General features: G+C 42.7%; 1 protein-coding gene across 1 annotated transcript in view; it reads left to right on the top strand.

Annotated features, from left to right (window-relative positions):
• The first annotated feature begins 2,003 nt into the window (after positions 1-2,003).
• Positions 2,004-26,226, top strand: part of OLFM3 (olfactomedin 3) — an 81,972-nt gene continuing 57,749 nt past the window's right edge. The window contains 2 exon segments of the mRNA XM_032218474.1: positions 2,004-2,147; positions 23,936-24,082. Of these exon segments, the coding sequence (XP_032074365.1) occupies positions 2,019-2,147; positions 23,936-24,082 (276 nt within the window). The 5' untranslated portion in view covers positions 2,004-2,018.

Consider the following 26,226-nt stretch of genomic DNA (forward strand, 5'->3'; position numbering starts at 1 on the left):
CCTACCGCCCACTAATGGATCTTTCTTGATGGAAAAATTATCTTACCGCCCACCAGGTATATAAGTCTAACTATTGCTATACAGTGACCAAGTCTTCATGTTAGAGAAGCCTCATAGTCCATATAACTGCTACTGTGACACAAGGCAAGGACTTCTGGCCACAACTGGCAGATGCTGTTCAAACAGGAGAGCTATGAGTCCAAAAACTAGACCCCAAAGAGGTAGGGTAACCCTGTTCAGGCCTAGAAATGAAAGACTCCCAGCACCAGAATGGTCAAACAACTATAGATGCTTAATTGCACTCAGCTGGTGGTCATTAGGCTCCTCTCCAGACTATAAAAGGACTGCTTGTGCACACGCCCTTTTGCAGAAGTCAACGCAGGAACTAATGTCGGAGAACATTATTGTGAGCTTGGTAGGCTGGATTGCTGCCAAGCCTTATCTTTGTTGGATTGCTGCCAAGGCTTGTCTGTCTGTTAATTAAATGCCGTAACTTATCTTTGGCTCGGAGTGTGTGTTGGTGTGGGACGAGGGGGGTCAGAACAACTATCCATGCTGACATACCCTGTTTCCCCGAAAATAAGACCTCCCTGGATAATAAGCCCAATCGGGCTTTTGAGTGCATGCGCCAAAATAAGCCCTCTCCCAAAAATAAGCCCTCCCCAAAAATATTGCAACACAGCAGCAGTCATGAGGTGACCACGTTCACTGCCTCCTGCACCGCAAAAATAATAAGACCTCCCTGAAAATAAGGCCAAGTGTTTATTTCGGGAGTCGAAAGAAAATAAGACCCTGTCTTATTTTCGGGAAAATACGGTAGAAGCAAATCCCATGAAATCCAGCAGGGCTTATTCTCACCCACGCAACGCATTGCATTTTTCATTCACACGGAGCTTTGTGATACTTGTTGACAATGGCAACAATATCAAGATGTTCACAGTCTACTTAAAAATGCCCACAGATGTTTGTTTGTTTGTTTGTTTGTTTGTTTTATTGAGCTTGTATGCCGCCCACTCCCGAAGGACTCCGGGCGGCTTACAATAAAACAAGGGAGGGGGGATAATACACAAGACAACATATTAAAATATACAACAGTCACAATTTCCGAGGGGCTGGATATTTCGAAAGCCCTCTGGCCTCCTGGAGCAGCCAGGACTTAACGGCTTTGCGGAAGGCTGGGAGGGTAGTGAGGGTCCAGATCTCCACGGGGAGATCGTTCCAGAGGGCTGGAGCTGCAACAGAGAAGGCTCTCCCCCGGGGAGTCGCCAGCCGACATTGGCTGGCAGATGGGATCTGTGTGATCTAATTGGTCTATGGGAGGTAATCGGCAGGAGGCGGTCTCTCAGGTCCGATGCCATGAAGGGCTTTATAGGTAACGACCAGCGCCTTGAAGCGGATCCGGAGACTAATGGGTAACCAGTGCAGCTCGCGGAGGATAGGTGTGACGTGGGTGTACCTGGGTGCACCCACGATCGCTCGCGCGGCTGCGTTCTGGACCAGCTGGAGTCTTCGAACACTCTTCAAGGGCAGCCCCATGTAGAGCGTGTTACAATAATCCAGTCTTGAGGTCACATTCATGTTCCATATGAAGTCTGAAAGATTCTGTTCTTTAGCCACCCGCTAAATGTAACAGGTTGACATTGTTACCTCTGGCCCTGGACCACTGTCTCCATTAACCAGCAAGCTGCCCGTTCCTGGTGAAGTGACCATCTGTTCTCCTCCACGTCTTCTTTCCTTCCTGCCCAGGCAAAAACTATTAATATGAGCATTAAAAGGCTTTCGTTCCTGTGACCAACCTGCCTTGCTATGTGGTGCAAAGAGAAGAGGCTTCAATCCCAGTGCTCGGAGGAGGGGTGGGGGAAGCAGCTTGGATGTGCATTTTGGAGGATGATTCAATCTAGGGAGGCTGAACCCTTTTCATGCCATGGATGTTGTGAGTTGCGGGCCCGCCTCTTTCCCTGCCAGTCTGCTCTAGGATGATAATCACTCACTATGAAAACTCATTAGCTTCCACAGCAATGAGTCCTTCACTGCTCAAGCTTGGTGCTGTCCTTAGTACCATGGCTATGATTTCTAACTGGATGTCCCAAACGCTCCCGTCACTGGTAGGACTGAATACCACCAGGCTGTCCACTTTTAACAAGCTAGTAAGTAACTTCATTCTCTGGAGAGCTTTTGTGGGCTTGAGAGGGAAGGGATGGGAAGAGACAATCTGCTATGGCGTTTTTCTTTTCAAGTGACCCAGAGATTGCAATTTGAATTTTGCATGCTTCTAGTAAGAACCTTCCTTTCGTTCAAGTTGTTAATGCATGTTGCAACCTATAGACTCACAGGCTGGAAAGAACCTTTACCAACTGGAAACGGAATGGTTTTCTTTTTTTAAAAAAAAAGAAGAAAAGCTTTATAAAATATTTGTCTAAGGCACGGGTATTTGTACAAGTCTCAAAGCACCGAAGGCTTTCTTGTTTGTTCGCTTTCCACTTTCTGCATTGTGACTTCCGAAAAGCCTTGCTGCGATTATACAAAAATAAGCATGATTAAACTCGAGCTGTTCTGCTTCCTTTTCTTGCAAAGCCATTGCACCTAGCAGGATGACCGCCTTTTTCCTGCTTTGTTTTCAATGCCGTATTTAGGATGTCCCGGAACAAAAAGCGAGACTTTTTGAGTTTTCCAGAGAGGAGGGGGGGAGAGAAAGAGAGAGAGAAAGGAAGGAAGGAAAGAAGGAAAGAAGGAAGGAAGGAAGGAAGGAATGGAGGGAGGGAGGGAGAAAGAAAGAAAGAAAGAAAGAAAGAAAGAAAGAAAGAAAAACTTTAAGACAAAAAGAAAACACACTTTCAAATCATTTGATTAGGGCAGCATGCCAAATTATAGATTGCTATTGGCTAAAGATGTCCACTGACTTTTCAGGATGGATTCCATTATGTGTACTACTGTTGCTGAAATGTAGTGTGATGCCTGCCAAAAAGTCTTGTTCGGTACTAAAGAAGGAAGCCTCTCTGTCTGTGGTCTTAATGCTGTCTTAATAGCTTGATGAAACGGGTGAATTCTGCATCCTTTGCCATGCCATTTGCTGAAACGGAGCTAATGAAAGTTTGACGAGGAGGCACTTAACTGAATTTCCCTGCTCCAAAAGTTCCTCCTTACCTGTGCTCTGTTCATTGTGATTGCAATCAAATATCAGATTAAGAGCAGCTCAGGGCTAAATGCCACTTGGAAACTAAACACGTGGTCTCATTTACTAATCAATGTGGAATGTGTTCATTGCCTGCGGGCAGGAAATGAGAATGGAATCATGATTTTTTTTAGTGTTCTTCGTTGAACCGTTCATTTTACTCTATTGTGAAATCTTTCCGTGTAGACGATGGAATTAAGGCTGATATTTCAGAGTATTTATCATGTTGAAAGAAATGTCCTTCTGCGTTCAGCTCCAAGTGGGGGAAAAAGACACTGGAGACATGGAGGCTGTTTGGAAAGATGGTTTATTGTTGGACAGGACCACATGGCTTGAGCCCTGAACAGAAAAGGTGATCACAAGCTTCAATGTTGGTGGAGAAGAAGAGAAGGGCTGAGGGAGGGGAGAGGCTTGCTAGGCTTTTTATAACCTGTTCAGTCCCACCTCTCTGTTTCCTGTTCCTGTGTAAGAAATGTATTCTGATTGGTTGTCAGACTCCCATGGTGCCATGCAGGGGGCTACTCTCTAGGCTGTTTTGAATCCATAGATGAGTTCTCAGATGCCATGTGGAGAGTTGAGTAATATCCCTTCCCCCTACAGCTGCAGTGGAGAAGTCTTTATTATGTAAAGTGGGCTAGCCTGGCCTTCTTAAAGGGCTATTGACAAAGTGGGGGTGGGCAAGAAGCTACAGGCAACTATTCTGTCTTTTAAAGCATGTTTCTTTCTTTTCACATCCAGAGAAATATTTCCTAGGATATTTCATTTTTCTGGGAGAGGGCTGGATGATAACTTCCCACAATCAGAAATGCCGTTGTTTCTGTATATTTATCAGAAAGGAAGTTCACATCAGCCAACTTTTGTAACCTCTGTGGCTCTCTCTGGAAAGTTTAGAGTTCACTGAATATCCAAAGGACCTCAAAGGGTTCTTAGTTCTCATAGAGTGAGCTAATGCAACACTATGGATCAGAGTGGAGTCATATCTGATAGGGACAATTCAGCATTATAAGCTTCTTCTTTTTCAAATAGAATTATTGGTAAAAGCTACACATTGACCCCAAAACTTGCATTTGTATTCTATATAATTCCAGAAACTTGTGTGATTTTTATAGCACCTGGGGAAATCTGCACTCTGATGTTTGATTGGCCATAAATCTCATCAGCTCCCTTTGGACTCATCTTACATCATAAGAGTAGAATATTTATTAGCCTTTAGAATATTTATTAATCAGGTAGGTTAGATCAGGAAACAATTCTACAGAAGTTGGCCATTATTCAGAGTGGCTATAATAACAGAATCTTGCAGGTCTTATTCTATTGTATATCCCCCGCCTAAAGCTAAAGGTTCCCCTTGCACGTATGTGCTAGTCGTTCCTGACTCTAGAGGGCGGTGCTCATCTCCGTTTCAAAGCCCAAGAGCCAGTGATGTCCCAAGATGTCTCCATGGTCATGTGGCCGGCATGACTAAACACCGAAGGCGCACGGAACGCTGTTACCTTCCCACCAAAGGTGGTTCCTATTTTTCTACTTGCATTTTTACATGCTTTTGAACTGCTAGGTTGGCAGAAGCTGGGACAAGTAACGGGAGTTCACTCCGTTATGCAGTGCTAGGGATTCGAACCACTGAACTGCCAACCTTTCTGATCCCCCTTCTATACCTTTATAAATTGAGGAGTTGATTGAGCATACTTTGTTTTGGACATTTTTTCCCCTTGTCGTTTTGGTAACAGATCTCGCTTATCTCTGTCAAAGTTACTTTTCTTACTCTCTATATCACGTTTCCATAACTCAATAAAGGAAAAGTAGAATAGAAAGTATGACATAAATCAAGTCTATCTGATGTTAGCGTTCCAAATACCATGTAAAATTAAATCAGAGTCAAAGCTAAAACTATGCTTAAAGTTCCAATTTAATAAAGCAGGCATGTTGGCATAGTGCTATGGGATTCCGACTCTGGAAGTTACATCAGAATACCACCCAGTTAAAAGTTCATGATCTTGCCCCCACACCCATAATCCATCACATGGTCCAATCTTCTACTTCCACGCTGGCGTCTACGCCAGCGGTGGGTTTCAAAAATCTTCGAACCTACTCTGTGGGTGTGGCCTCCTTTGTGGGAGTGTCTTGCCGGCCATGTGACCTGGTGGGAGTGTCTTGCCGGCCATGTGTTTTCTTTCTTTCTTTCTTTCTTTCTTTCTTTCTTTCTTTCTTTCTCTCTCTCTCTCTCTCTCTCTCTCTCTCTGTCTCTCTCTCTCTCCCCTTCCTTTTGTCTCTCTGTCCCTTTTTCCTTTTTTTCTTTCATCTCTCTCTCACTTTTTCTTTCTTTTTTTTTCTTTCTTTCTTTATTTCTTCCTTTCTTTCTCTTTCTCTCTCTGTGTGAGTCTGTCTGTCTCTCTCTGTATGTGTGTGTGTGTGTGTCAGTGGTGGGTTTCAAAAAAATTTGGAACCTCTTCTGTAGGTGTGGCCTGCTTTCTGGTGGAACCTCTTCTAACCTGTTCGGTAGATTTGACAAACCGGTTCTACCGAACTGGTGCGAACTGATAGGAACCCACCTCTGGTCTACGCCTAACTGCTTCCGGTCAGGTGTAAAGGTTTGGGAGACAAAAGATGACCTTGAGCTTGTAGGAAGGAATTTTTTATTTTGAAAACAACATATTCTACCCTTTGCTAACCCCCCCCCCCCCACCTTAATAAGAGTGTGGCAGGCCAAAGATTCTTAAAGGAACGGCTGCAGGCCTGGCATCTGAATTTCTCAAAAATATGTTGCTAGCCTTATTGCGAAATGCCAGAAACATGAGAGAAATGCTAAACGTATAAAGAGAAAATGCATACCAATATATTTTGATGGATTGATAGGTAGATAAAGCAAGCATAGAATAACCTTTTGAGAATGGCAGTTGTGGGGAATGCTCGTGCTTCCCATATGTTAGGAAAAAAAATTAGATAGAGAGATACAGGCAGAGCATCCCAGAAGTAATAAATCAGTCATCAAAATAAATTTCAGTCACCACAATATTATTATTTATCTCCTGCTCATGCATAGTTATTAATTTAAAAAAAAAAATCTGATTTACTACCAAATGTTGACTACCCTATTGCTTGTGCGAGAGAGAAAGAGAAGGAGAGCTGCATATGGTTGCTACTGAATCCTACTTTCAGAACAGGCCCCCAAGTCTAATAGAGACCTTACTTTCTCCTACCTTCTCCAAATCCTACAGAACTCTTTGATAGTGTTGTGGCCCAGCAGGAGCCGTTGGAGCTGCCACCAGACTCCGACAGCGGGGGCCCTATGAGTCGGCTCTGGAGGATGTGGAGAACCCTGGACAGGGTTCCGACTCTGAGCAGGGCGCAGAGAGGCTGGTTGGCCACCAGGAGGCACCTGAGCCTTGGACCAGTGGGGAGGAGACAAGGGAGAGTGAGCCGGAGGCCAGCAGTGAGTTGTTCCTGGATGCACACCATTGAAGAGTTACTAGGCGTCAGGAACAATTTATGCAATTACAGGAGGTAATTGCGCTCAGCTGGTGGTCATTAGGCTCCTCTCCAGACTATAAAAAAGACTGCTTGTCCACACGGCCCTCTTGCAGAAGTCAACACATTGACTAAAGAGAACTGTTGTAACTAACTTGGCAGGCTGGAAGTTGCTGCCAAATCTTGCTGCCAAGGTTTGTCTGAGTTGCTGCCAAGGTCCTTATCTGTTTGTTTGCTTGGCTTTCAGCCACCAAGATTTTGGTCTTGCTATTAAAGTACATTCTAGTTAAGCTCGTCTCGGCTTTTGTTACTGGATGGAGGAGAGGGTCAGAACAGATAGATATTGTAACTCCCCCCCCCCATACCTATGTAAATAGAAGGAGAATGTGATTGGGCCATTTTTGCATATTTTCTGTTTGTTATAGAGAATATGGAAGTCAGGGTAAATTGATATACACTCCTTTCGGTGGGAAGAAATATCCATCTGGTTCAGTTCCAAGTGGGGAGAAAGGGACTGGAGACAAAATGGATGCTGGAGGATGATTGGAAAGATGGTTTAATGATGAAGCAGAACCACATGGGTGGTTCTGGGCAGTTGACTACATGGGGGTGGCGGGGGGGTTATACCTTCTCTTGGGCTTTGCACTTCAGCTTCCTGTTCCTGTGGAAGAACATGTATTTTATTGGGTGTTTCTCAGAACTCCCATGGGGTCATGTAGGGGTTATGTAGGGGTCGTAGCTGGCTCTATAGGCAAAGGACAAGTCCTAGGTGTTTATCTGAGCTACGTTTGGTTGAGGTTTGGGGTGATGTAATGAAGGGGCTTATGTTCTTAAAGGGTGTTGGGTAATTCCTATTGTGGCTTAATGCCTTTTTCCTGTGTTGGATCTTGGGTGAGAGTATTTGCTTATGAATAGAGCTATATATCTCTTTATCTTTTAAGTGCTGACATCTGCTGTGGGCTATTAAGAAAAGGGGGCTGCTTTCTCCCTCTAAAAAAATGTTTCCCCATTTCTCATCCAGGGAAATATAATATTCTGCCTTTTTAATATTTCTCAAAATGTTTCATTCTTCCAGAAGAGCGGTGGGTGCTCACTTTCTACACTTCCTTTTCTACTTGCCTTGCAGCATCAACCCAGCAGATCTGATGAAATGTTGGCTTGCTGAAGTCACCCCAGTCAAACTAAAAAGCAAATGATGGAGAAACGTTTGCATTCTCTCAGTGTAAATCTTCATAAAAATATTAACCTCATTGCATCACGTCATAAAAGCAGGGACCTAATGCCTACCTGTCTTGCTTTTTCTCGGATAAGCTGTGTGAATTTATCTTCTTCCTTTTCTCCAACTTGGTTTATACCAAACTTGAAAAGTGCTACCGTAGTTAACAAGCAGAACAACTTTGACTAGTTGAACTTTAGTCGACAAATATGGAATTCCGTGCCCTTGCTTGGCTCCCATTGAGCTCTCCGGACAAGAAACAGCTTCTATTCTTCCATTCTCTTTGTTGCCTTCCCCATTCAATATCTCTTTATCTCCTCTCGGGATGTACCCTCAAAGCCAAAGGGGCAGTCCTGAAGTTCCTCGAAATCTTCCATCAAATTATAATGTGCAATGCAACAGGGCGAAATTCTTAAATGCATTTATTTATTTGTATCCTACCTTTATTATTTTACAAATTATTCAACGCGGGAAACATTTTCAACATATGGATATTCCTCCTCCTGTTTCTCCCACAAAAACAATTCCATGAGATGAGTTGGGCTGAGAGAGTGAGATTAACCCAGATGGCTTTCATGGCTGGGGCGGGACCTGAACTCATGATCTCCCGCTTTCCAATCTGGTGCCTTAACCACTAGACCAAACTGGCTGTCATTATGTGGCCCACAAACTTTATAAAATAAAATGGAAATTAAATAAAGCCTAGATTATTATTTTTTAGTTTATACTCCACCCATTTTTTAGAATGCAGCCCTCTAACCTACTATTCACAAGCATTATAAAAGCAGTTGTGAGTTAAATGTTGCAGTTTGCCAACCAGAGGTGGGTTCCTACCAGTTCACACCTATTCGGTAGAACCGGTTCGTCAAATCTACCGAACCGGTTAGAAGAGGTTCCACCAGTGGACCCGGAAAGCAGGCCACACCTACAGAAGAGGTTCCAAACCTTTTTGAAGCCCACCACTGGTCCTTGGATATGATTATTCTACACTATCATGCTCATATTTATAAAACTCAGTGCCTCTGTGAAAGGTAAGGATGACTACTGCGTTTGTGGTGCAATCAGAACATTGCGTGTGTTGAAGTTGTTTTAATGCAAACCAAAGATGCCTTTTAAAAAACAAGTTTACATCATATTCTTATGCATGCCAGTGCTGTGTGTGAGATAATTTTAGGTGGTTCTGACAAGTGTCGTCGGCATCTTCATATCCGGTCACATGGGCGGCAAGCCACTCCCATCCGGTCACATGGGCAGCAAGCCACTCCCACAAAGGAGGCCACACCCACAGAGTAGGTTCGAACAATTTTTGAAACCCACCACTGTTGCCAACTTATATTCCTGGAACACAGGGCCTCTTTTTGAAAATTCTAAAGTAAACTTCAAAGATAACTTGATATCGTTCAAATATTTTACAATTAAGCCTTTCATTCTTACCTGACCTGGTCAATAGCAAAGAACTGTGGGAGATATAGTACAAAAGAATTGAGTTTGCCAGTTACTACTACTCTAAGGACAGTATTGGAGAAGAGGAAGAGGAGGATGGAGGAGGAGGGGGAGGAGGAGGAGGAGGAGGAGGAGGAGGAGTAGCAGGAGTAGAAGAATAAGAAGAAGAAGAAGAAGAAGAAGAAGAAGAAGAAGTAATATATTTTTCTCTCCTTCTCTATTTTCGCAACCCTTTTAAGAGGGATCCAAAAGAAAACCAATTCTTTAAGTCTCCCTCCTCTAATTCTTTTCCTCAGCTCAAGATGAAGTTACTGCTATAATTTACTCTGAATCTGGGCAAGAGCTTTGAAAAAGAAAAAGGCAACTTGGATCAAAAGCAGAATCCCTAACACCATCCCTCCTTCTAAATCTAAATTCCCATCAAATGCTCCCCTAGACTTCCTTTCCTGTTCATTGGCTTGCTTATTTTGGCTTCTAATATCTGATGCATCAAAAAGGAAGTTTCATGTAGAGTAAAATTCTGCATTTTACTGAGATGAGCCAGGAAATCTTTTAACTTTGCAGAAAGGGTATTTTTTTAAAAAATCTTCCTTGATATTTTCCCCCCTCTTATTCAAATTTGACAGCAGTAGAAATGACAGTGGGAGATATTGTTACAGCCCAAGTACTTGTTCTGAACCAATTTTCCTAGGAAGAGAAGCCCATCTAAAAATCACAGAGCTGTGGGAAACAGTGTCGAAGCAGGCTCTGAAGCACTGGAACTTAAATGGAGCCTGATGCTTTCAATCAGCTAAAACCTGGGCACCCAATCCCGAAACGCTTCTCTAGGGAAATTCTTCATTCTAAATACGCACCAGATGTATGGAAAAGCTATTTGAAAAGATCTTGTGGCGATTACTTTTTAATGGGCAGCATTAAATAGAACAAATTTGGTATGCAAACACCTGAGGACTCTCCTAGCATGGCATAGTTCCTGGATGGTTTGGGTTTTGTTAAAGTTTGAAAAGAGTCCCATATAACTCTCCTCTTTCCTTTCTTCTCCTTTCTTGGCTCCCTTATTAAACCAATTTAGATTATAAAGTCCCACTTCTCTCAGTTTGCATATGCTAACTCAGAAGAAACATACCTTTCTAGGTGGGACCCTGTACTTCTCTTGAAGTTTTAAGACTCTAGCTCGTATCACATCTAACCATTGTCTATGCTGATAGGCCTGTGTTCTGACCTCCCTCGTCCCACACCAACACACACTCCAAGCCAAAGATAAGTTAATTTAACTAACATTTAATTAACAGACAGACAGGTCCTTGGCAGCAAACCGGCAGAGACAAGCTTGGGCAGCAATCCAGCATAGATAAACCGTGGCAGCAATCTAGCCTGCCAAGCTCACAATAATGTTCTCCGACATTAGTTCCTGCGTTGACTTCTGCAAAAGGGGTCTGTGCACAAGCAGTTCTTTTATAGTCTGGAGAGGAGCCTATTGACCACCAGCTGAGTGCAATTACCTCCTGTAATTGCGTATTTGTTCCTTACGCCTATTAGCTCTCCGGTGCTGGGCATCTAGGAACAACTCCCTTGGCTCTTCCCCACTGCTGACATCAGGATCACACTCCCTTGTCTCCTCCCCACTGGTCCAAGGCTCAGGCGCCTCCTGGTGGCCATCCAGCCTCTCTGCGCCCTGCTCGGAGTCGGAACCCTGTCCAGGGTCCTCCACATCCTCCAGAGCCGACTCATAGGGCCCCTCGCTGTCGGAGTCTGGTGGCAGCTCCAATGGCTCCTGCTGGGCCACAACAGGCCTGGTAGGAGACAGAGCCCAACAATATCTGAAAAGCTAGAATTTCTCCATCCTGAATCTTTGTAGAAGACCCTCTAGAACAATAACATGTGCTTTCAGATCTGTTACCATGGTCTGTATTTAAAACCTACAAGGGATAGGATCAAGCCCTGATTTGACCCCCCCCCCCCTTATGATAACTGAGATCACAACTCTATCTAGTTTTCAAATGGGGCCTCTATTCTACCTTGACGTAAACTTGAGTAGGATTTCATATCCATGTACTCCAGGCCCAAGACAAATCTACATTTGCTTTTACCGTTAATTTACTTGTAATGTTTGATCATTTCCTATTGAAGTAACTATTAGGGCGATTGCTGTTTAGTAGGACTGTGCTGGAATCCGGATTGAAATGTATATGTTTTTTTAAAACACATACTTTATGTCTTAGACATTTAGACCAAGGGTGTAAAACTCACGGCGTACCATTGTTGTCACGTGACGTATCCCAACTTTTTTTCCCTTCACTAAACTGGGGGGGGGGGGATTGGCCTCCGTGTGATGCATTGGGGCCATGGGCCATGAGTTAGACATGTGGAGATATTCATGTCTTATCTATTAGTTACTCCTTACAGAAGTTGGGACATTTTTTTCAGAGGTTTTTGGGGCTGTCCTGGACTGCTCTGAAATCAGTTCAGGAAAAAATGCATTTGGCTCAAGGAATTATTGACAAGGTGACATATTTATGTGTGCTCCATATCACCTTTCCCCCTTTGAATCTGGATCGTTTCATATGATCCATTAAACATTTTTAGTAACACTTTATAATCCTCTTTTGTACACTGCCCATTTCTGTGAGATGAGTAACTAGAGATAGATACAGTGGTGGGATTCAGCCAGTTCGCACCTATTCGGGAGAACCGGTTCTTAACTTTCTAAGAGGTTCAGAGAACCGGTTGTTGGAAGAAATCTTCTTTTGGGTTTTTTTCCAACTTTACAGGGCTAATGCTGTAAGGAAGGCAGGAAAGAAACATTCTGGTGTTGTTTCTAGCTTAATCTTTATTGCCCTGCTTACAGAAACTGCCTCTCCGGTTAACCCTTATTATATTGTAACAGCTAAGGCAAAGCGTCCATCAACCTGAGTAATGTTGAGTTGGCCACGCCCACATGGTCACATGGCCACTAAGCCCCACCTACCCATCTGGTCATTAGGACAGAGAACCGGTTGTTAAATTATTTGAATCCCACCACTGGATAGATAGATAGATGGATGGATGGATGGATGGATGGATGGATGGATGGATGGATGGATGATGGATGATAGATAGATAGATAGATAGATAGATAGATAGATAGATAGATAGATAGATAGATAGATAGATAGATAGGCAGGCAGGCAGGCAGGCAGGCAGGCAGAGAGAGTTTAGATTTAGATTTATTTTATTTGTATGCCGCCCTTCTCCGGGAGGGACTCAGGGCGGCGAACAACTCAAAGGGGGAAAAGGGGAACATAGAACACAATACAAGTAGTTAAAGTAGAGTTCAATACAAGTAGTTAAAGTAGAGTTCTGAGAAAATCCATCTTCACCCATCCATCTTTTGGCAATGTGATTTCATTACATTTGCAGCAGAAACACCTTTCATTGTTCAAATAGCTGCTTCTTCTGTTTTCCCTAAATAGCAGCCATCACCAGTATCTTATTCTGTGGGCTTTTCAATTCCACCAAAAGCTTGTGATGTATTATTAAGCCGTTATTAGTAATGCTTGGCAAAAAGGTGGCAGGAAGTGTCATCAATAAATAAACAGCCCAGCTTTTCCAAGCTGGTTAGACCTTATTGCGGAAACAATATAATTGTGAACGAGGACAAGATGGGAAACTATCTAGGATGTAGGCTGCACATCCGTCCCATTACCTGATTACTGAACAGTTGATCTGGAGAGTAAATTCCACATAAACATTGCACTTATGCAGAAAGCCCTGTCCTTTCCAGTGAAAAAAGATCCGAGAAAGCAGAATTGAGGAGTAATCTTTTTTTCCCCCCTCATTCCCACTCAGGAGCGAAACAACTCCCTTGTATTTGGAGATAAATAGCATAGCAACTTTCCTACCATACGTACTCAACAGGGAATTTTAGCTTTCAGATGCAGCCATACATTTTGCTTTATACTTTAGATGGCTGTGATACATTATGCATGAGTCAGTTTTTAAAATGGCTTGGGAACTTTGAGGTTCCTACCCAGGACTCAATAATTTCAACAGCATACACCATTAATTTTTTATTTGAGCCACTTCACATTCCATTTCAGGCCCAATGTTAAAACCTGGATTTAGCCGTTATACTCCTAAATGCCCTGAGATCTGGCTATTTAAAGGGAGTGCCATCTAGAGTGCCTCTAGATAGTCCCATTTTAGATCATCTGTTTTGATACCCGCATGAAATAAGGAGGACCCTTTTCAGTGGTGGGTTTCAAACATTTTTGGAACCTCTTCTGTAGGTGTGGCCTGCTTTCCGGATCCACTGGTGGAACCTCTTCTAACCGGTTCGGTAGATTTGACGAACTGGTTCTACCGAACCGGTGCGAACCGGTAGTAACCCACCTCTGACCCTTATCATTATCCCGTTCTTATAAAACAGCAGGCTTGCCTGATGGTACTAACCTTGGTGTCTTGTCTATTTGGGGACGGTTTTTGTTTATTTGGACATTGTTGTTTTATTTACTTGTTTATTTCTGCTGGCTTTTGATTTTATGGCCTGTTTTAACTTTATTTCGCTTGGTTTAATTATGAGCTTTCAGGGAAAGCTAGGTGATGTGATGTTCTGGCTTGCATTGTAAATAAGACATGTACATCTTGAAAATGGAATGTGCAAAAGTGCATCCCAAAGGAATATTTTGATGTTCTTACAAGCAGCTCAGATAGAGCCTTCTCAGAATTTCATTCTTTTTGAGGGATTTTGCTTTTTGATGTGATCGCTTCTCAGACTCCACTTCTTTGAGTGACAAAGAATTAAATAGGCAGGGTTTTTTTTGTAAAATTTCTTTCCAGATTTACAATAAATGATAGAATTAATAATAATGCAATCAGATATTTGGGTGACTTAGCTAAGATATCACTAGCTTCCGTGTATCTTTGTATCACTGTGACTTCCTAAATTTTCACAGGCTTACAGAATTAGGACAGCCATCAAACTATAGATAAATCTCAATTTTATTCAAATTAGTGCACAACAGAATAATCCGGAGTTCCTCCAAGTCTGTGGCTGCCTCCTATTATACAAAGCTTATGTTGGGCTATCAACATAAGCTTTTATACAAGATCAGGAGCCCTTGCTCACAGTCATTCATGGTTGGTGGACTGCTACAATGTGCTTAACATGGAGCTGTCCTTGAAGAATACCCAGAAATTACAACGTTTCCAAAATACAGTGGCATGCAGTGCTGAGGGGTTCTAGATTTCTCCATGATATACCTCTGTTATGTGAATTGCATTGATTCAATTGTCTTTTGCAGACAATTCAAAGTGCTGGTTACTACCTTTAAAACCTTACATTGGCAGCTTACTTGTGAGATTGCCCCTCCCTGTAGGTTTTCTGCCCATCAGATAGAGTAGGTGTTCTTCAATTAGCAATAGCAATAGCAGTTAAACCTATATACCGCTTCATAGGGCTTTCAGCCCTCTCTAAGCGGTTTACAGAGTCAGCATATCGCCCCCAACAACAATCCGGGTTCTCATTTTACCCACCTCGGAAGGATGGAAGGCTGAGTCAACCCTGAGCTGGTGAGATTTGAACAGCCGAACTGCTGAACTGCAGTCAGCTGAAGTAGCCTGCAGTGCTGCACTCTAACCACTGTGCCACCTCGGAACTGAGTGTATCCAGCATTCTATTCTATTTTGAAATTCCTGAAAAAGCAGGTTTGGTCTCTTAGATTCCAAAAACAGCACTAGACCAAGGGATTGAAATTGTAGGGACATACCGTAGATTTCATGTGAATACCAGAAGGAGGTTCTTGATGAGAGGAACTTGGAGTTCATCAGGCTTGGAGAGGTTTGTAAGGCACAGGAGAGTATACATCTATGAAGGATACCATAATGTGTCATGTTTGTTCAATGCTAATATCCTTTGCAATATTACAAATATTACATTAATATTGGTAAGAGCCAAGGTGGCGCAGTGGTTAAATGCAGCACTGCAGGCTACTGCTAGATCAGCAGGTCAGCGGTTCAAATCTCACCGGCTCAGGGTTGACTCAGCCTTCCATCCTTCCGAGGTGGGTAAAATGAGGACCCGGATTGTTGGGGGCAATATGCTGACTCTCTGTAAACCGCTTAGAGAGGCCTGAAAGGCCTATGAAGCGGTATATAAGTCTACTGCTATTACTGCTATTGCTATTGCTATTACCAGCATATAACATCCTGAAAGCAGCTGCCTTATTTAAGTGGAAAAAGTTTAGCAGAAAAGTTGAGCTTTATGTTTCACTTTTGGGATATACAATTCTCTTGATATTTCAATTCATCTGATTATTTCTTACAAGTTACGTCTTAGCGGTCTGTGGATTCTCCATAATTCCAAATCACTTCTTAAATATGTTTGGAATGAAGAGATCTATAACTTTTGACCTCTATGTGGTTTAGGAACATAGGAGAGCATTTTGTTTTATTTTAGGCACCCCTTTATTACATCCGTGGGGCTCGCAATGGCTCAGCAGTTAAAGTTCTGTTGACAGCTTTCCCGCTTTTCAACTGGAAAGCTGACAGCCTGTATTCGAGACCCGAGCGCCATGCAACAGAGTGAGCTCCCATTACTTGCCCCAGCCCCTGCCCACCTAGCAGTTCAGAAGCATGCAAATGCGAGTAGATAAATAGGTACCACTTTGATGGGATAGCAACAGCGTTCTGTGCACCTCAGCATAAAGTCATGCTGGCCACATGACCATGGAAACATCTTTGGACAATGCTGGCTCCCTCAGCTAGAAATGGAGATGACATCACGAGTGCCAAAATGGGAGTGTGCGCGGATGCGGGAGAGGAGCACTGGAAACCGGAAGAGCAGCTCCCTAGCACGCCTGTGTGGGACCACCAGAAACTGGAAGAGCAGTTCCCAGGCATTCATGTGCATGCCAGGAAGCTGAACTTCCAGTTTCCGGCAGTTAACTATCTTGGGACTGCTGAAAGACTGACTGACTTGTAAACAGGAGGTAGGTGGTGTTGTATCTCTCCCCCTCTGTTGAGCCAGGGCTGTTTAATTTTAACATAGATACCCACTTTGACTCCTCTTTCAAAGCAGTGGCCCTCTCTATACAGAATGCGAACCTTCTTGTCTTCAAAGTAGCGCCCCTTGTCTTTCAGGTGCAGATGCACTGCTGAATCCTGTCCTGGTGACTTTGTTCACCTGTGTTGCGCCATGCGTCATTTGTGGAGTGGTTGTGGAGACTTGTACATTGGGGAAACAAGATTCAGCAGTCCCAATTTTTAACTTACATCAATGCTTATTTATCCTTGTCTTTTATCTAATCAGCCAATGCACTTTTCTTTGATGATTTGCTAAAGTAAACCCCCACCTCCATTTCTGGGAGGGAGCAGATACAATTATCGATATAACTATATGGGGATGCATTATTGTTATTATTTAAATTTATAAATGACCGGCTTCCAATTACAAAAGAGGGGAGAGCAGAAAGACGCCCATTTCCTGTGGCTATAAAGAAATTAGAACAAATCCCAGAGGCCATGCTGTGTGTGCACTTTCCCTGCCGAGGTGGCGCAGTGGTTAGGGTGCAGTACTGCAGGCCACTTCAGCTGACTGCTATCTGCAGTTCAGCGGTTCAAATCTCACCAGCTCAAGGTTGACTCAGCCTTCCATCCTTCCGAGGTGGGTGAAATGAGGACCCAGACTGTGGGGGCAATATGCTGACTCTGTAAACCGCTTAGAGAGGGCTGAAAGCCCTATGAAGCGGTATATAAGTCTAACTGGCTATTGCTATTGCTTTTTTTTTTTTTAAGAACATAAAATTACCTACCTGATCTTCCACCTTTTCCACAATTGTACAGTTGTGGCCTACAGTATATGAATTTTCAAATGTTTACTTCCCTTTCAGTTTCAACACTGCATTAAAATGTGGTGCTCGTGTTCTAAATGTACAGGATGCTACGCTGCATTCAATAGTATATGTTTTCAAACATTTGATGTGGGGAAAAAAACCTACTGGTGCCATGATACTTTAGAAATGAAAAGAGCTCTCCTATAGATCCGCCCTTGGTCAACTACAGATGGTTCTGTCTTTTATTAAACAAATTAACCCGGGATCAAACACTCATATTTGAAAAAGAACTTCAGCATAACTTAAAAGGTCACATCTATTCAAGTGTGCCTGATCTGTTTGAAGATTGAATGAAATATATTACGGAGCCATTGTGGGTTGATTTTGATGCATTGACATGTTTGATTTGGTAGGTGCATTGTTGTGCTGCAATGTTTTTGAATGGAATATTGAAAAAAAATCTATTGAAAACTTTTCTAGGGCAGGAGTTTTCTGGAAAATATTTCTGTAATATTTTCAAAAGCTTCTAAATCATAAATCTAAATTCATATCCTGCAATTACTGTGCCACTTAACCAAGAAGGAGTGATAAACAGTTAACCAGTAGCCCACATGGGTTTAAAATATCCCTCCACATCAGTGGTGGGTTTCAAAAAATTTTAGAACCTCTTCTGTAGGTGTGGCCTGCTTTGTGGGAGTGGCTTGCCAACCATGTGATGCTGGGATTGGCTTGCCAGCCATGTGACTGGGTGGCCAACTTGTAAAATGTGGTGAAACTTACTTAACAACGTTCTTGCTTAGCAACCAAAATGTTGGCTCAGAAACTCTGGCATTTGAAGCACGTAAGTCTTAAAGCTGTCAAGTTACAAGACCCTTGCACCCCTAACGCTTTAGAAAAAAAAACCAGAGGTGTTCAAACTTGATAGCTTTAAGACTTGTGGACTTCAATTCCCAGAATTCCTCCTCTCGCTCTTCATCTTGATGATGTGCAGATGGGAGGGGGGAGGGAGCTGGAACCGGTTCTAAATAGCACTGTAGGTTTGTGGAACCTCTTCTATAGAAGAGGTTAGAATTGGCAGGAACCCACCCCTGCCTCACATCCTGGGATACTTTGCTGACTACTAGTTGAGCTCAAATGCCTTCTACCCAAGCACCCTGGAAAGAGCTCAGATGAGTAATTGCTGAGTTAATAAAAATATGTGGCCTGTCCATCAAATCAAACAGTACCAGAGAAATTTGAAAGTAGCCGATGAAGCCAATTTTTAAAGAAAAAGATAATAAGAGAATCGGAAAATTATAGACTGGTCAGCTTACCAATATGTTCTGGAGAAATTAACAGAAAACATTTAGAGAACAAATAACTAAGCACATAAAGAAATAACCCATGGTGGGGGAAAAAATTGAATTTATCCATAAAATAAATCCTTCCCTAATATCTGTTTAAATTGTGTTTTTTTAAGAATATCAATATTAACACGAGTTCAGGTGACCCTGCCATTGTTACATCCTAGAAATTTAGCTTTCTTACGACAGTATCTTGCATAAATTCCTTTATGATGGCATAAGAGGTTCTGCTGTTTTATGGGTTACTAACTAGTTAAAAACAGAAAGTAAGGGGAACAAATAAATGAGTAGTTCCCAATGGAGAAAAGTAGGAAGTGGGATCACTCAAGAATCCACGTTAGAGCCAATGCTTTTAACAAGTTCATAAGTTATCTTGACTTAAACTATTTATTGAACTGGCTACATCAGTGATGGGATTCAAAAAAATTTATCACCGGTTCTCTAGGCGTGGCTTTGTGGGCGTGGCAGGGGAAGGATACTGCAAAATCCCCATTCCCTCTCCACTCTCAAATTTTCCTCTACCAGTTCTCCAGAACCTGTCAGAACTGGCTGAATGCCACCTCTGATTTGCATGTGCCAAAATGTCCATAAGGATTCTCAGGGATCCAGGTCATGGTTATCCCAAAGGTGCTTTTTCAAGAGGCAACTGAACTTTCTGAATGATTATGATGAGGGAATAAATGGGGAACTCATCAAATTTGCAGCTGACACCAAGCTGGCAGGAATAGCCAACACTCCAGAAGACAGGCTTAAAATACAGAAGGATCTTGACAAACTTGAACATTGGGCACTGTCTAATAAAATGAAATTACAACCAGTACTCGCGTTAACATCTGTCACAGCATTCCTACAATCATGTGATCAAAATTTTGGTGCTTGTCAACTCACATGTATTTATGATGCCGAGGTGGCGCAGTGGTTAAATGCAGCACTGCAGGCTACTTCAGCTGACTGCAGTTCTGCAGTTCGGCTGTTCAGATCTCACCGGCTCAGGGTTGACTCAGCCTTCCATCCTTCCGAGGTGGGTAAAATGAGGACCCGGATTGTTGGGGGCAATATGCTGACTCTGTAAACCGCTTAGAGAGGGCTGAAAGCCCTATGAAGCGGTATATAAGTCTAACTGCTATTGCTAACTGCTATTGCTATGATGATTGCAGCATCACAGATCATGTGGTCACTGTTTGCGACTTTTCCAACTGGCTTCCAATAAGAAGTCAAAGGGGGAATCTGGATTTGCTTAATGACTGCATTATTTACAGTACTTAACAACTGCAGCTGAAAACCATGGCAAAAACAGTCATAAAATCAAGCATGACTCACTTAACAACTGCCTTGCTTAAGAATGGAAATTTGAATCCCAATTCTGGTCATAAGTCAAAGGCTACCTGCATTGTGTGGATTGCGCTACAACAAGATGTGATCAATAGTCATCAGTATGTATGGCATTAAAAGGCAATTGAATAAAGTCATGGATAATAAGGTACTGAGTGATTAGATTTGAGATTCAGTGTACCTCTGAGTTGGTCAAGGATGCTTTCAGATTCCAGTTGCAGGAGAGGAGAAGATCAGGGGAGATTATGTCTCTTATAATATTGTTATGTCAATTAGTGATTAGGTGCATCAGTATAAATCTGACCCTTATTAAAGTTTGGGAGAGGGAAAAAGTGGCATTTCTAGAAGAGCTGAACATTAGGTAATATTCGTTATGTCAGGCCTGCAATTATATTCCTTTTAGAATTTTGGCCTGCCACACTTTCTCTTATTTCATTATGCTGTTTCTTTAGTATAGTCGATGGGAGGGGGGAATAGACAGGAGTAGGATTGTGGAATGTATTGTTTTCATTCTTTACTAGAAGCCAAGGTCATCCTTTGTCTCCACACCAGTACACCTGACCGGAAGCAGCTGGGTGTGGATGCCAGCGTAGAAGAAGAAGATTGGACCATGTGATGGATTGTGGGTGTGGGGACAAGATCAGGAACTTTTAACTGGGTGGAATTCTGATGTCATTTCCAGTATTGGGATCCATAGCACGATGCCAACATGTCTGTCTTATTAAATTGGAACTTTAAGGATGGCTCTGCCTTGGACTCTGATTTAATTCTGCATGATATTTGGAACGCTGACACGTTACCAACATTGTGAAGAACCACCACAAAATTAGGCAAATCTAGACTAGAAGAAAGAGAATATGGCTAACATAAAGTAATAGCAAGGATTTTATGTAAGAAAAATGTGTCCTATAACACTTTTAGGGAAGCTTCCGTCCTCTTTCACAGATCAGTGAGTAGTTTCTAGGTCTCTTGAGAGCCAGCTAGCTAGACTGTATTCTCCTGAAAGAAACGGCAGACGTTTTTGCCTTTGCTTTCCTGTTTAAGTAAATGTCAGCTAGATGGAGAGAGCTGCCTACATTCCTTGCTCGCAAGGAAGCAAAAGTCACGTCTGTGCAGGGGAAAATCAAATTGATTCACTGCTCTGAATTCCACGTTGGAGTCGCTGCCTCCACTTGGCCCATGGGGAGGAGGCTTCCAATTAAAACAGACATGTTGTTTATTGGTCTGCCTTTTATCAGCGATTTCAAGGTGGTTTACAAAAGTCAAAACAGGTAAAACAGCAATAAATACAAACAACGAGGAAGAAACAGCACAGTTACAAGATAAAAGGGCAACGGTTGCCCATTAATTTGTCAGAAAAGAAGACAGAACAGAGGCAAAGAGTTTAGTGAGGATAATGTTTGGAACCAGAAAAAAGGAAGGGAGTCACATGAAGGAAGAAAATGAAAGGGATGAGCAGAGAAATATGTAGTTATTTAAACTTTACTCTACTTGAGAATAAAGATGAAGAGTTTGGCCAGAGTGGCCATGAACCCAGTCTTAACTGTGCCCCCAAACTTATTCTTTTGTGGTGTGTGGAATCCTTCACAATCCCCCTCCCCAGGATTGTCAAGATTTGGCAGCTGAACAGCATTTTTAATTCTGCTGTTGTTGCTATTAACTTCTAGTATTGCAGCCACCACTACTGCAGCTGCTGAATCTATTACTGCTGCAGTAATTTATGAAATATGAGTATTAATCCTCCAGCAGGCCTAAAACATCTCTTTTAAAAAAAATAAAAAAAAATTGGGCAGGGTGTAAGAAATTTCACCTCATTTCCTCTAGCAATATGGCAAGATGGGTGGCTGTTGTGGCCCAGCAGGAGCTGTTGGAGCTGCCACCAGACTCCGACAGCGAGGGACCCTATGAGTCAGCTCTGGAGGATGTGGAGGACCCTGGACAGGGTTCCGACTCCAAGTAGGGCGCAGAGAGGCTGGTTGGCCACCAGGAGGTGCCTGACCCTTGGACCAGTGGGGAGGAGACAAGGGAGAGTGAGCCGGATGCCAGCAGTGAGTTGTTCCTGTATGCCCGGCACCGAAGAGCTAATAGGCGTCAGGATCAGTTGCGTAAGTACAGGAGGTAATTGCACTCAGCTGGTGGTCATTAGGCTCCTCTCCAGACTATAAAAAGACTGCTTGTGCACACGCCCCTCTTGCAGAAGTCAACGCAGGAACTAATGTGAGCTTGGAATTGTGAGCTTGGCAGGCTGGATTGCTGCCACGACTTATCTGTGTTGGATTGCTGCCACGGCTTATCTGTGCCGGCTTGCTGCCAAGGACCTGTCTGTCTGTTAATCAATTCCGGAAAGTATCTTTGACTCGGAGTGTGTTGGTGTGGGAAGGGGGGGGTCAGAACAGGTGGCCAATAAATGTTATAAATAAATAAGTATCACAGTCACATGTAGCCTGCGGTAGCCATTTTAAAACAGTTAAGAAAGTACAGCTACCCTCCATTTCCATTGCCACCTCTCGATTAAAGAGGGCATATTTTGCTACTGTTATTCAAGTGATCCAGATATTCTTCCCCACAAATCCAGTATAGACTGGCTAATAAGAATTTCGGAGGTTACAGATATTTGGTGGACCAGATATTAGGCTACAACTGTACAAATAACCCGAATGATAGAAAGCAAGATACATTGGTTTTCCCCTTTTTTTGCCCAATAACTTTGTCTAATAGGATAAGTTAAACTGTAAGTGCAACAAACAACTCTGATTTTTTTTCAGCAGGGATTGCAATAGCATATATATATATATATATATATATATATATATATATATGTGTGTGTGTGTGTGTGTGTGTGTGTGTGTGTGTGTGTGTGTGTGTTCGTACGTACATACATACACACATACACATATATACACATACATACATACATACATACATACACCCCTTCATAGTGCTTTACAGCACTCTCTAAGCAGTTTGCAGAATCACCGTGTTGCCCCCAACACTCTGGGTCCTAATTTTACAGACCTCAGAAGGATGGAAAGCTAACGGGAACTAGGAAGTGTTCCTTTTTCATATCAGTCCCTGCCTTACGGAATATCTTGTGCTCTGAAGTTCAGCCATATTGTTAAGTAAATCATGCAAATCATTAAGCAAATCCAATTCCACCCTTTTAGTCTTCCGTAAACCCTTAAAGAATCGGCTTCCCACCACCACCACCAAGCATGACGATGGTACATTAGCATGGATTGGCATTAGATTTTTGTTGTTTTGAATGTTTCATGCTTTAATCGTTTTATAGTTTTAAAATGATTTTGGTTGGATTTTTTAAAAAAAATCTTTGATTGGGAGCCGCCCAGAGTTGGCTGGAAGATAGGCGGATATATCAATATTTAAAATAAATAAATAAGATGTTATTGATACCATATCGCGCGAGTGATTGTGGGTGCACCTCGGTTCGCCCACATAACACCTATCCTCCGCGAGCTGCGCTGGCTACCTGTTGATCTCCGGGTGCGCTTCAAGGTGCTACTTACCACCTATAAAGCCCTCCATGGTAGTGGATCTGGGTACTTGAGAGACCGCCTCCTGCCAATTACCTCCCTGCGACCTATTAGATCTCACAGATTAGGCCTCCTCCGAGTTCCATCCTCCAGTCAGTGCTGACTGGCAACTACGCGGAGGAGAGCCTTTTCAGTAGTAGCTCTGACCCTTTGGAACGATCTCCCCGTGGAGATTCGTACCCTCACCACCCTCCAGACCTTCCGCACAGCCCTCAAGATCTGGCTATCCCGTCAGGCCTGGGGTTAAAGATTATAATCTGTCCCCACCCGAATGATGAATGAATGTTGCTTTTTATTTTTAATTATGTGTTGTTCTCTTTTAACTGTCATTGTGTGTATTCCCTCCCTATATGTTGTAAGCCGCCCTGAGTCCCCCTAGGGAAAAGGGCAGCCTATAAATAAATTTAAACTCAAACTCAAACTCAAACACATATGCATCTTTTCTAAAGCAATTACGCATTCTTAAGCATCTTTATTTTCTAAGACGGTGATTGATTTTTTTTGGGGGGGGGGTGGACAAGTCATTTGCAAAGACCACGCCAATGTTCAATTTTCATCAGTAGTGGCTCATCACTTAGTACACTTTGTTGTTTTCTTTTCAGACTCAAATCAGTCCCAAGGAAGGGTGGCAGGTTTATAGTTCCGCGCAAGACCCCGATGGACGATGCATTTGTACCGTGGTCGCCCCAGAACAAAACTTATGCTCCAGGGATGCTAAAAGTAAGCAGTTAAGGCAACTGCTTGAGAAGGTGAGCATACTCATTGTGTTCCTTTGATTGATCTGTTCAGCAATGCAGAGAAAAGACAAGTGACGTGCGGTCAGCTTTAGGCCTGGTGAGGCACTTTTTAGACTTGTGGACTTCAGCTCCCAGAATTCCACAGCCAGGCATGCTCAGTTCCGATTTAAAGCGACAGCATTTTCCCCCCTTGCAAAATAAGTTTTCCCATTCTTTTTCTTCTCCCTCCCCCTCCTTCCTCCCTCTCTCCCTCCCTCCCCCCTCTCTCAAACAGACACACGCACACAGAGAACGTGGATCCCTCTCTCATTCACTCAATCTCAAACACAAACACGGAAGTTGGATTGGATATATTTTCCAAAGGCTTGAAAGCAGCTCCTCTGCCATACCCCCCCTTCCCCTGCTGCCTTCCGATCAAACTTTTTGAATTCCTCCCCCCTCCCCACACACACCTTTTCCAGCTGTTTCAGAGACGATTTCAACTCTGCTTCTCCGTGCCCTGCCCTCCCCTCTTGAAAAGCCAGAGCTCTGTCAGACTGAGCTAGTTGCTCCCAGAGAACTCTAAAAAGCCTCTAAAAATGCCCTCTACAGGAGGCGAGAGAATACGTGCCTCATTTGCATAAGGAATTTTTTGCTTGCTTAACTCTTAAAAGGTGAAAAATTCCTTATGCAAAAGAGGCCCCTAGTTCTCTGGCTTCCTCCTATGGTTAACACAAATCACTGTTCCAAGTCACTGTGAATCTGGCAGCAACTACCTTGGCTTTAATTATTTTTAAAAAATTCTTTAAAATTCTTTCCTTTTCCTCATGACTGGTGAGGCCCCGCCTCCCTTGCCTCTAGTGACTGCACGTCCCTGGAAAAGACAATATTTAAAGCAGGGTTTCCCAACCATGGCAACTTTAAGACATGAGGACTTCAATTCCCAGAATTCCCTGGCTAGCTGCTGGTTCGGAAACCTTGGTTTAAAGAGAACGCAGATTAAGATGCAAGCAACTGGGTGCAAAATAGTTTCCTCCTCTTTTGAGAAGTCAACTTTCCCTTGCTTCCTAAACTGCAGCAATACTATTCGTTGCCGTTTCAGTGTATTTTCCATCTCAAAATATTGGGATATTGGATTTAAAAATGTCACCCCGGACTCATTTGCAGGCCTGAAGCTGCAGTCAGTCCGTTCTCAAATTAAGGTATTTATGGAGATTTGTTTCCCCCACTAACACTGTCTTTCCATTACACAAATAATGTATTTTCAATTTTAAAAAAAAGTTTCCCCTTAACCACTTTCTCCATGTAATAATCAACCGCGCCACAATAAGCACTTTCTAGAATATATAAGATAATAAGTCAAAAAATGATTATGCACCAAGCTTGCCATTAATTTCTGGGAAGTGAGAATGCATGCTTGCAGTGCTTTCGGTCTCTCTAATAAGTATTTATAAGAAAATATTTCTGTAAGCAGCAAAAAAGCAGTTACAAAGAAAAGCAAAGAAACAAAACATTCTGGTTCATTGATGTAATTTATTTTGTTATGTTGTCCTGAAAACAGAAATTGCTGGGAATGGGACAATAAAGACTCTAATGATGATTAGGCAAGTTTAATTTTAGTAATCTAAAATAAAATGATAATGTTCAAAGCAGTATAGTTGCAGTAAATTCCATGAGATAAATCTTCGCATGCAGTAAGAAATTAATTCATTAAATCCTTATGGGCTCATTCAGGGTCCAATTACTCACCTGTTTTTCAGAATTATAACTTGTACCATATCAGAAGTTCCCTGAAATATCCAGAACGTAATGGACATTAAGAGTCCATAAATCTAAATTATAACTTCCAGGATCTAAAATCCTAGGCTAATAAGAAAGTCTACAGTTGAGCTGTTCAATTAATGATGTGAAAACCAGACACACGGTGTTAACTGAGAGCATTGCTGCACTGTATACAGATTCCTTCAATTTGAGGAAGCCTCATTTTAATTGGCAAGGGCATCCTGAAACTAGTCCCTAAAATTGCCAAAGAATCCCGACAGTGGTGGGATTCGCTTACCTTCGCTACTGGTTCGCAAAGGTAAGCGTGCTCACACATGCGCTCGGTACACTCGCATGAGCCACCATCCTTGTGCACCGCCTTCTGCGCATGCACACGGTTCACCGACAAAAGGGCG

The sequence above is a fragment of the Thamnophis elegans genome, chromosome 5 (assembly GCF_009769535.1).
Source record: "Thamnophis elegans isolate rThaEle1 chromosome 5, rThaEle1.pri, whole genome shotgun sequence".
NCBI classification, from domain to species: domain Eukaryota; kingdom Metazoa; phylum Chordata; class Lepidosauria; order Squamata; family Colubridae; genus Thamnophis; species Thamnophis elegans.